The sequence below is a fragment of the Anomaloglossus baeobatrachus genome, chromosome 6, assembly GCF_048569485.1.
Source record: "Anomaloglossus baeobatrachus isolate aAnoBae1 chromosome 6, aAnoBae1.hap1, whole genome shotgun sequence".
NCBI classification, from domain to species: domain Eukaryota; kingdom Metazoa; phylum Chordata; class Amphibia; order Anura; family Aromobatidae; genus Anomaloglossus; species Anomaloglossus baeobatrachus.
In genome coordinates, this window is record NC_134358.1 from 257,880,144 (window position 1) to 257,892,457 (window position 12,314).

The window sequence follows — 12,314 nt, forward strand, 5'->3', positions numbered from 1 at the left end:
TGTCTCGCTGCCTGAGTCACCACCTCATACACCGCCTTCATGTTGGGTATATAAAGCTCCTCCATGGCGCTGTCTCCCTGTCACTGTCCTCCCATTAGACTCCTCTCCATGTTGTCTCCCTGCCTGAGTCACCCCATACACCTCCTTCATGTTGTGGTATATAAAGCTCTTCCATGCTGTCTCCCTGCTGGTGTCATCACATGTTACCTCACATAACCGCTAGCTGTAAAGACAGTTGCATGTCACAGGAATGGCAAGAAGCCAAGCGCCGCTAGCAGAGCCGGGACTCCATGTCCCATAGTGCTCCGCTTACACTGTGCCACATGACCGCATGAGGGAGGGGGAGGAAGAGGAAGCAGGGCGGCCGCTGTGCAGTCAAATATGGCGGGAATGCTGTCACCTCTCCGCGCTGATGTGCTGCTGTGTGCCGGCCTGTAGTCACAGTGACGGGGCACGGCTGCGGGCATTGCCTGGCACAGTGGGTGAGGCGGTAATGTAGTGTAACCTCCTATGTTAATACGTGCACTGCCGCTCACTGCTGTGCATATAATTGCTGTGGGTGAGTAGTGGCGAGCTGTGCCCACATCTCCCTGGTCATTTTATAATTGTCAGTGCCCCCATAATTCTCCCTTACTATTAATAGGACTATTACAGTATGGAGCATATGGCAGAGGAGTCGGGGGCATCACAGTGTGGCGGTGCAGGTAGCCCAGTAAAATGCCCAGTCTGTGCCCAGAAGGTGCCAGCATCAGAAATCAATACTCATCTTGACACCTGCCTCCAGAAGCCAAGTGGAGCTATGGCCAAGAAAAGGCGTCTTTCCTCAGGGGAGGGTGAAGCCGCTGACGGCCCACATAGTCCCGGCTGGCCCCAGGGTGTCGGTGGCGCCAGCTTTCCCTTGTTCCATAAACCCAATGCCATGGAGCGGGTATCTCAGGGGACACCATCCAAGGCTCCTTTTTTTTCCATATCGTCAGCCAAAAGGACAGACATAATGCAGAATATAAATGGCGCTTCTGTTTGTGACGCCCCAAAACAAGAACCTGAGCGGAAGAACCTGGCCGAGAAATTAGAAGGGAAACCTCTGGCTGATAAGATGCGACCATGCACTCTGGAGGACTACATGGGTCAGAACAAGGTCGTGGGAGAGAACAGCCTGCTGAGACCCCTGCTCCAAGCCAACGACATCCCCTCGTTCATACTCTGGGGCCCCCCTGGTTGTGGCAAGGTTTGTACATCTCCCATCTGCAGCTTGGTACATGACGTAATGACGTACCACTCCAGTGGGGGAGGGGGGGGGGTTCCGCTCTGAAGTGGCGCTTTAAATCTAAGCCTCCTATCATATACTCGCCTTCCGGCACCTTTGTTTTTCGGCACTGCTCCGGTCCGGCGGCACAATCTTGTGCCCGTATCTTCTGACTGACTGGAAGTCAAAAGTTATGTCACATGGTGTCAAGGCAACTCTGAGAGCCAGAACAAGGCTCTCATAGACTTGTACTGAGTTGTGACCACCGGTGCGCTCCATGAAACACTGGACCTGCTGGCATGTCACAAATCACCCAAACTGACTGGAGCAATGGTGATAGAAGATGAAGACAACGGCAGATGAGTATTTTACGATAGGGGGCCTACATTTAAAGCACCACACCAGAGGAAATAAAAAAAAACACGCTGGAATGGTGCTTTAATATGATCAAGTTATTAAATGTTAAGTGAATATCTAATATACAAGGCTCTGTAAGTTCAGAAAATGATTGAAATGTCAAAATTATTGATCATTTGGGGGTCTGAGTTGTAACCCACCATCACCACCTCTGTTTGCTAAAACAAAGTAATCTAAACCCCAATTCATCAAAATGTTTACGTTCTGTGGAGTGAAACGTTAAAAAGATGCAAAATTTTCATGGGACTTTCGGCCAGTTCTGCCAAAGTGGGCTGAGGTGGGGAGATTCGGGACAAGGAGTGACAACACCCGGCCTACAAATTCATCAAAAATTTGGTGTACGTTATGCCAAAAATATTATTAGTTTCTGACTGGAGTAACAATTTAGGTGAGGCGCACAACATTGATGCCAATTTTTAGTGGTGTGCTCCTCTTAATGAATTTGACTCCTCTTATTCCTCAGTAAATGAAACCAGTCATATGGGGAAAAAAACCCCACTATTAACCTGCAGATAAACTCCATATCTGCAGGTTAATAGCGTTTTTCACATGACAAGTTCTATTTAAGACTGCAGTGTGAAACGCCAGTAACATACAGTATATTGGAGCCTGCTCAGTCACCCTCTACTCTACTCTGCGGGCAGAAGACTTTTTTTTTTTTTTTAATGAAAGTTTCTGAATTATGTCTTTGGTCTCTGTTAGAAATGATTAGAAATGTTCAGGCCAGTGTTATCTGGCAACTAGATGGGGGCCTACGTATCTCTTACCTTTCAGTGTCCCCGGCATTTGTTAGCTGGGCCTGGCGCAACATTATCTGTGCGTCGTATAACTGACCTGGACGCTGGAACGCAGTCTCACAAATCAATCCGCTTATTTCTAGTCTCCATTTGTTTGTGCTTGATTGAGCATTTTTCCTTCTTCATTTTAGTTATTAGTGGGTACCGGTTATCAATTATACAGTAGATATTTCATGACTGTAATGGCTTTGTAAATTACAAAAGCCATGATGCTGGTGTGGACAAGGCAAATGTACAATGGATTGTTTATAAGGATTGTTGAAAAAATGGATTGTTTGTTTATTTACCTCTGCTGACTGTACGAGTCTCCACAGCAAACCTGATTAGTAAATAACCAGAAGTAGCACTTCTATACAAATAAGGTTTGATTTACCTTATTTAGGCTGCTTTCACACATCAGTTTTTTTTCCAATCAGGCACAATCTAGTTTGTGAGAGAGGGGAGCCAGCACGATCTTAAAATGGCATGCATCATATAAAAAGTGCAAATTCACAGATTTATTCCAACTGTACTGTAATATAAATGAGATTTTTAACAAATAATTGATCAATTCTTTGAGCCACCCCTGCCAACGTCACGGCAAATCTCAATAGGGGGGTCCTACTCTATATTCTGTATTTCATGTGCCATGCGGCCTCCTAGATAAAGTTAAAAGCAGAACCATAATGGAGCACACATACCTGTAACCTGTATATACCCGCTTCCATGTTGCAAAAAAGGCAATTGTGAATAGAGGCCATCACCATACCATGCACGCCTGATTTTGGTTTGCAATGTATTCCTCCTGTTGGTAGCTGTTCAGATTCAGTTACCTCACCCCTTTCCACAGGCAATGCTAATTAAGCACCATTCTTGGATCTGGTCCGCCTTTATCAATGGTTGCTGTCTGGCACTGGGAGGATCAGTTCTGATATAGTCCTGGTATGGTGCAGAGCTTGCTCCACATGCTGGGACCTGGGCTGGTCTCTATCCACAATTGCCTTTTTTGCAACATGGAAGCGGCTATATACAGGTTACAGGTATGTGTGCTCCATTATGGTTCTGCTTTTAACTTTATCTAGGAGGCCGCATGGCACATGAAATACAGAATATAGAGTAGGACCCCCCTATTGAGATTTGCCGTGACGTTGGCAGGGGTGGCTCAAAGAATTGATCAATTATTTGTTAAAAATCTCATTTATATTACAGTACAGTTGGAATAAATCTGTGAATTTTCACTTTTTATATGATGCATGCCAATTTCAGATCGTGCTGGCTCCTTTTTTTTCACAATCTAGTTTGTGCCTGATGCAACGGATCCGTCTCCGATTGTGTAAAAACTGATGCGACGGAAACGGATCCGTTTTTTTTTTTTTGTATGCTGAGAGAGACCCCATCATCTCCGCACAAACGCCGGCACTATCGCCCCCATCATCCCCGCACAAACGCCGGCACTATCGCCCCCATCATCCCCGCACTATCGCCCGCATCATCCGCGCACAAACGCCGGCGCTGCCGCCCGCATCATCCGCGCACAAACGCCGGCGCTGCCGCCCCGCATCATCCGCGCACAAACGCCGGCGCTGCCGCCCCGCATCATCCGCGCACAAACGCCGGCGCTGCCGCCCCGCATCATCCGCGCACAAACGCCGGCGCTGCCGCCCCGCATCATCCGCGCACAAACGCCGGCGCTGCCGCCCCGCATCATCCGCGCACAAACGCCGGCGCTGCCGCCCCGCATCATCACCGCACAAGCAGGCACTACCGCACGCATCATCACCGCACACACCCCGGCACTACCTCAGTGATGTCACCACTGACAGCGCGATTCACTTCAGTTGCTGCATGGAGCTGATAGAGAACGGCGCTGTTCTACTGCCGCTCCTGTCAGCTTCATGTAGCAGAGCTGAAAGCGTCGTGGGACCTCTTTGTATTACTTCGGACCTGGAGGGGTATTTGGGGATTTTAATAAAATGGTGAAAGAGGGTGTTTTTTTTGTCTTTTATTCCAAACTAGCTGTAGTACCCCGGGCGTTGCCCGGGATAGTAACTGTCTCTCTGTCTCTCTCCCAGTCTCTGTCTGTGTGTCACTGTCTGTCTGTCTCTCTGTCTCTTTCCTTGTCTGTCTGTGTCTATGTCTCTGTCTGACTATTTCTATCTCTGTCTGTATTTGTATCAGTCTATCGGTCTCCATCTCTGTGTCTGTCTGTCTCTCTCTATCTTTGTGTCTGTCTCTATCTGTGTGTCTGTCTCTTTTCCGTCTGTCTTGGTCTGTGTCTTTTTCCAGGGCTGTCTCTTTTTCCAGGGCTGTCTCTTTTTCCAGGGCTGTCTCTGTCCATCTCTCCACCGACATCATATAACCTCACGCATAAGCTTCAACTAACAGTTTATTTTGTTCCTATAGCAACCACTGACAGTTGCTATTAATAACCTATAGCTCCCACCTCCATTCAGTTTAATGGCGGTAGGATTTTAGAGACTAACTGTAAAGCACGGGGTTAAATTTTTCTTTCAAAACAGTCTACGACGCTCCCTGGGTAACATGGGGCGTCTGTGCAAAATTTCGTGATTGTAAATGCGACGGTGCGTATTCCTTTAGCACACACACACACACACAGCTTTATATATTAGATAAAGTATTTTTTTGGGTGTATGTGTTTATTTACTTTCACTTACAGGTTAATGATTGGGGTGTCTCATAGACGCCTGCCATGATTAACCCCTTATTACCCCGATTGCCACCGCACCAGGGCAATTCGAGATGAGCCGGGTAGAGTCCCGGGACTGTTGCATCTAATGGATGCGGCAATTCCGGGCGGCTGCTGGCTGATATTTTTAGGCTGGGGGGCTCCCCATAATGTGGAGCTCCCCATCCTGAGAATACCAGCCTTCAGCCGTGTGGCTTTATCTTGGCTGGTATCAAAATTGGGGGGACCGCACGTCGGTTTTTTTTTTTTAATTATTTATTTATTTTTTTACTGCAAGAAATAGATTTGCCCACTGGCGGCTGTGATTGGTTGCAGTGAGACAGCTGTCACTCAGCATGGGGGCGTGTCTGCCTGCAACCAATAATAGGAGAAGCCGCCAGCAGTGTGACAGCCGTGCAGCGCCGCGCCCGTGATCGGTGAGAGAGTGAGTGAGTGATTTTCTGACAAGCAATGAATTTATATCACTTCTGGGCATGCTCAGAAGTAAAAACCGAATCCAGTACATGCTTCCGGCGTTTGATGCATGCGCGCATAGACTTTCATTAAGCACCATGCCGCACAGCTCCGCATGCGGCGCTATGCAGTTGTTTGTCGCTGGCAAAAAACGTTCCTCTCTGCGTCCTGTGCGGCCGCTGGAGTGATGATCTTTGCCGCAACCGGCAAAAACCGGATCAAACGCGACTACATGCGGCACAATCCGGCGCTAATAAAAGTCTCTATGAGGAAAAACCGCACCCGGCGGCAAAAAAAAGGATGCGTTTTTTCTACAAAGCGCCGGATTGTGCCTGATTGCAAAACACTGAAGTGTGAAAGCAGCCTTAAGCCTGCTTTACACATTGCAATTTCGCATATGATATCGTATGCGATTTGCAACGCCCCCGTCGTATGTGTGGCACGTTCAATTTGTTGAACGTGCCGCACAAACGATTAACCCCCGTCACACGGTATTTACCCGTCCATACGACCTCGATGTGGGCGGCGAACGTCCACTTCCTGGAGTGGGAGGGACCTTCGGCGTCACATCGACGTCACGCGGCAGCCGGCCAATAGAAGCGGAGGGGCGGAGCTGAGCGGGACGTAAACATCCCGCCCACCTCCTTCCTTCCGCATTACCGGCCGGGAGCCGCAGGACGCAGGTAGGATCCGTTCAATGTTCCCGGGGTGTCACACACTGCAATGTGTGCTACCCCGGGTACGATGAACAACCTGACATGCAATTCTAGAGAAAGGTACGATGTGTATGCGATGAACGTTTTAACGTTCAATCACAATCGCACGTACCTGTCACATACTGCAATGTACCTTACAATGCCGGATGTGCGTCACTTACAACATGACCTCGCCGACACATTGTAAGATACATTGCAGCGTGTAAAGCAGGCTTTAGGCTGCTTACACACCTGCGTTGTTTTGCATCAGTCACAATCGGTTGTGTGACTGATGCAACGGATGCGTTGCAGATAGTGGCACAACTGATGTGACTGATGCTGCAAAGAAAACCGATCCGTTGCTTTTACCGGCGGCCGGCTTTTGTGAACGATCAGCTGATCATTCCGGCCGCTGCAACTGAATTTACACATGCTCACAGTAAAAAAAAAAACGATCCGCTGCACACAAAAAAACGTTACACGCAGTGTAGCTCCCGCCTGACAGTCAGTAAACGACTGATCCGTCACGCAGTGGATGCAACGCAGGGCCATCAGTCACAATCTATCACTAATTGAAGTCTATGGGGAAAAAATGGATTCCTGCAAAATATTTTGCAGGCTACCGTAATTCCTAAAGGCCGATGGGTTGTGATTGATGTAAAACAACGCAAGTGTGAAAGCAGCCTTACCTTGCAGGTTTGCTGTGGAGACTGGAACAGGGTCAGCAGAGTAATAGAGAACAAGTCTATGTGCCTTTTTTTTAGAAAAAAATTGCATAAAATTATTGCACTCTTTGGCTAATGGGGGTGGCACATAGTTCGTCTGTTTAGTTATTTGGGTAAAGCTCTCTATTTTTTTCATTGGCTGGTTTTATGCATGAAGATTCACAACAACCACTCAAAACAGGGGGGAGAGCTCAGACTATAAGGGTACGTGCCCACAATCAGGGTCCTGACCTGCGGTGCCGTGAGTCTCCTTCGCAGGAGACCACAGCTGCTTGTGCCCACGATCAGGATTCGGGGCACCGTGGTCTCTCTCTTCTGTTCTTCCAGTGGATGGGATTTCTAGAAATCCCGTGCCCACTGTGCTTGTTTTTTCCGCAGCAAACAATGACCTTAAATGCGACTTTTCGAGCTGCAGCATGTAATTTGTTTGCTGCGAAATCACAAACATCCTCTGCTGACAATTGACATGCTGCGGCTCGGAAAGTCGCACCGAAAGTTATTGTTTGCTGCGGAAAAAACAAGTACAGTGGGCATGGGGATTTCTAGGAATCCCACCCACTTTGCTTGTACTGTACATCGCAGTGTTTTGGATGCAGCTAAAGCATGCTATGTCCAAAACGCTGTGAAAATTGATTGTGGGCACGCACCCTAAGGGCCCATTCAGACATCTCATGAGTGCAATCATTGATAGTACTCGTACCTGTGAAGTCTATGGGACAACTAATGTGTCCGTGATGTCTCGTAGTCCACGGAAATTCATGACGATGTCTGATTTTCATCCAGGTGTTTGATCTAAATCGGCAATGTAAGTCTATGGATAAGTGAAAAAAAAGGACTGGACTATGACCTCCAAGTGCGGTCGGAGGCCGGGCGCTCAGCTGAGAGCTCTCGTGTGCCGGCGGCCGGGCGCTCAGGTGAGAGCTCTCGCGTGCCGGCGGCCGGGCGCTCAGCTGAGAGCTCTCGCGTGCCGGCGGCCAGGCGCTCAGCTGAGAGCTCTCGCATGCCGGCGGCCGGGCGCTCAGCTGAACGTTCGGCCACCGAGAGGCAAAATAAAGTTTCTGTGATTAAAAAAAAAAAAAAAAAATGAGCATGCGCAGTGAAAAATAGAGGATTCCGCCGCTCAAAAAACGTTACATGCTGCGTTACTTCCGCCCGCCGGATGCAACGCAGCGTCGACCTGCGGAAGCAATGCAGGTACTTTTGGCACAATCCGTCATCCATACAAGTCTATGGGAAACGGTGGAATCCGTTAATGGATTCCGCTGTTTTCCAAAAAGGCGGATTGTGACTGAAGGTAATTAACGTAAGTGTGAAAGTACCCTAAATCAATCCATGCCATAAAAAATGTAATTTACTGTTAGATACAGTTTAGCAGTACTGGTGTAGTCTTAAATCAAAATCCTGCTGTTATAAGGTGCATTGGATTTATCAGATGAGCACCTGTTATTAAATTAGTTTTATCTTTAGGCTGTGTGCTACAAAATGAGGTCTAAGGTATGAGCAGGTGTAGATTTCAGCTGTTTATGGCAGATTTCTGGGATACATTATGCTATCTTTTTTGCACTTTGGCTGACCATGCCTTTACTTGCTAAGCATCATCCACTTTCCTATCTGCAGCATTTTTACAAAAATAAATAACGCTTGTGTCAATTTAAAACTTTATAATTCTGGAAAAAATGGTGCAGGAGGAATTATAAATTGTTGGCTTTATATCTAGTAAAGTGGTAGGTTTTATCATGTGACAATACATTCAGTTTGATATGTAATATGACTTATTTGTTATATATACAGCTTTTATTTTTATTTTTAAATTTGTGACCTGTTGACAGGAATATTTTGTTTAACCCCTTAAGGACGAAGCCAGTTTTGTACTTAATGACCAGGCCATTTTTTGCAATTCTGACCAGTGTCACTTTATGAGGTCATAACTCTGGAACGCTTCAACGGATCCCGGTGATTCTGACATTGTTTTTTCGTGACATATTGTACTTCATGATAGTTATAAATTTAGAACGATATTTTTTGCTTTTATTTGTGAAAAAATCGGAAATTTGATGAAAATTTTGAAAATTTTGCAATTTTCAAACTTTTAATTTTTATGCCCTTAACCCAGAGAGTTATGTCACACAAAACAGTTAATAAATAACATTTCCCACATGTCTACTTTACATTAGCGCAATTTCTGAAACAAAATGTTTTGGGGTTAGGAAGTTAGAAGGGGTCAAAGTTCATCAGCAATTTCCCATTTTTTCAACAAAATTCACAAAACCATTTTTTTAGGGACCACATCACATTTGAAGTGACTTTGAGAGGCCTAAGTGACAGAAAATACCTAAAAGTGACACCATTCTCAAAACAGCACGCCTCAAAGTACTCAAAACCACATCCAAGAAGTTTATTAACCCTTCAGGTGCTTCACAGGAACTAAAGCAAAGTGGAATGAAAAAAAGCAAAAAATAAAATTTTACCTAAAATGTTGCTCTACCCCAAATTTGTTCACTTTTAGAAGAAATAACACAACAAAATGAACCCCAAAACTTGTTACCCACTTTCTTATGAACGCGCCGATACCCCACATGTGGTCAGAAACCTTTGTTTGGACAAATGGGAGGGCTCGGAACAGAAGGAGCAATATTTGAATTTTGGAAAGCAAATTTGGCTGAAATAGATTGCGGGCACCATGTTGCATTTACATGTCCGCCAAGGTACCTAAACAGCAGAAACCCCTTACAAGTGACACCATTTTGGAAACTAGACCCCTTAAGGCTTCTATCTAGGGGTATAGTGAGCATTTTGGATCCACAGGTACTTCACAGATTTTGATAACGTTATGTTGTCACATTGAAAATTTTCATTTTTTTCTCAAAAATGTTGCTTTAGCATCAATTTTTTCACTTTTTCAAGAGGTAATTCCAAAAATGTGACCCCAATGTTTGTTACCCACTTTTTTATGAGCGCGGTGATACCTCACTTGTGGTCTGAAACCTTTGTTTGGAGAAATGGGAGGGCTTGGAACGGAAGGAGCAATATTTGAATTTTGGAAAGGAAATTTGGCTGAAAAAGATTGCGGGCACCATGTCGCATTTGGAGGACCCCTAAGGTACGTAAACAGCAAAAAAACACCACAAGTGACCCCATATTGGAAACTAGGCCCCTCAAGGAATTTATCTTGATGTTTGGTGAGTACCCTGAACCCCCAGGTGCTTTACAGAAGTTTATAACGTTGAGCCATGAAAATAAAAAAATAAAATTTTACCACAAAATTGTTACTTCAACCAGGTAGCTTTTTTTTTCACAAGGGTAACAGGAAAAAAATCACCATGAAATTTATTGCGCAATTTCTCCTGAGTTTGTTGATATCTTGTATGTGGTGGAAATCAACTGTTTGGGCACACTACAGGGCTCAGAAGAGAAGGAGTGCAATTTGACTGCAAAATTGGCTGGAATCAATAGCGGACGCCATGTTGCATTAGGAGAACCCCTGAGGTGCCTAAGCAGTGGAGGTCCCCCACAAGTGACCCCATTCTGGAAATAAGACCCCTCAAGGCTTTAATCTAGGTGTATATTGAGCATTTTGAATCCACGAATACTTCACAGAATTTGATAAGCTTAGGTTGCCATATTGAAATTTTCATTTTTTTTCACAAAAATGTTGATTTAGCGACACATTTTTCACTTTTTCAAGAGGCAACAACAAAACGTGTACCCCACAGGTTGTTATCTAATTTCTTGTGAGCGCAGGGATACCACACATGTGGCCAAAAACCTTTGTTTGGATAAATGGGAGGGCTTGGAATGGAAGGAGCACCATTTGAATTTTGGAAAAGTTGAAGTAAATTGCGCGCACCATGTCACATTAGCAGGGCCCCTTGGGCACCTATACATCAGAAACCCCCCACAAGTGACCTCATTTTGGAAACTGGACCCCTCAAGGATTTTATTCAGGAGTATAGTAAACATTTTGAATCCACAGGTACTTCACAAAACTGTTGCTGTATCAAAAAATTTCTCACTGTTAAGGGGGCTTTACACGCTGCGACATCGCTAATGCGGAGTCGTTAGGGTCACGGAATTGGTGACGCACATCCGGCCGCATTAGCGATGTTGCTGCGTGTGACACCGATGAGCGATTTTGCATCGTTGCAAAAACGTGCAAAATCGCTCATCGGTGACATGGGGGTCCATTCTCGATTATCGTTACTGCAGCAGTAACGATGTAGTTCGTCGCTCCTGCGGCAGCACACATCGCTATGTGTGACGCCGCAGGAACGAGGAAGCTCCCCTTACCTGCCTTTCATGTGACACTAAAGGATGCCTAGCCTTGTATTTAGCCCAAAAAAAAAAAAAAGAATTAAAATAAATGACGTGGGGTCCCCCCTATTTTTGATAGCCAGCTAGGGTAAAGCAGACAGCTGTAGCCTGCAAACCACAGCTGACAGCTTCATCTTGTCTGGTGATCAATTTGGAGGGCTCCCCAAGCTGTTTTTTTTTTTTAATTATTTATAAATAAATAATTAAAAAAAAAAAACAAACGTGGGGTCCCCCCAAATTAGATCACCAGCCAAGGTGAAGCTGACAGCTGGGGTCTGGTATTCTCAGGATGGGAAGAGCCACGGTTATTGGACTCTTCCCAGCCTAAAAATAGCAGGCCGCAGCCGCCCCAGAAGTGGCGCATCCATTAGATGCGCCAATTCTGGCGCTTCGCCCCAGCTCATCCCGCGCCCTGGTGCGTTGGCTAACGGGGTAATGAATGAGGTTGATACCAGGTGTGTAATGTCACCTGGCATCAAGCCCAGCAATTAGTTATGTCACGGCGTCTATCAGATACCCGACATAACTAATTGACAGTAATAAAAAAAAAATTGACAACAAAAAAAAATTTATTTGAAAAAACACTCCCCCAAACATTCCCTGATTGACCAATTTATTGAAAAGAAAAAAAAAAATCCACAATAATCCATTTGGATGTCCCACGTCGCCTCTGGACCTTCTAGAATATGGGGGACACGTTCAGGGAACGTATCCCCCATTTTCTAGGAGGGCAGACCCTCCATTTGAGGAGAGTGGGTGCAAAGAATCTGCACCCACTCTCCCCGGGTCACAGCTGCAGAGTGCGAGCAGCCAGCGTCCTGAACACAGGAAGCTGACAGCTGCGCTCTGCTCATGTGACCGGAGTCTGCAGAGAAGGAGCCGGAGGAGGGGGCCGCGGGGGATCAGAGCTGCGACAGGTATGTATGACACCGGGGGACACCGGGGAACACCAGGGGGGGGTAGGGGGGGGACCCGGCGGGGCCT

At 46.2% G+C, this 12,314-nt stretch overlaps 1 protein-coding gene across 1 annotated transcript in view; it reads left to right on the forward strand.

Annotated features, from left to right (window-relative positions):
- Positions 1-297: 297 nt before the first annotated feature.
- Positions 298-12,314, forward strand: part of WRNIP1 (WRN helicase interacting protein 1) — a 127,881-nt gene continuing 115,864 nt past the window's right edge. The window contains exon 1 of the mRNA XM_075314816.1: positions 298-1,228. Coding sequence (XP_075170931.1) covers positions 656-1,228 — 573 coding nt within the window. The 5' untranslated portion in view covers positions 298-655. The remainder of the gene's footprint in view (positions 1,229-12,314) is intronic.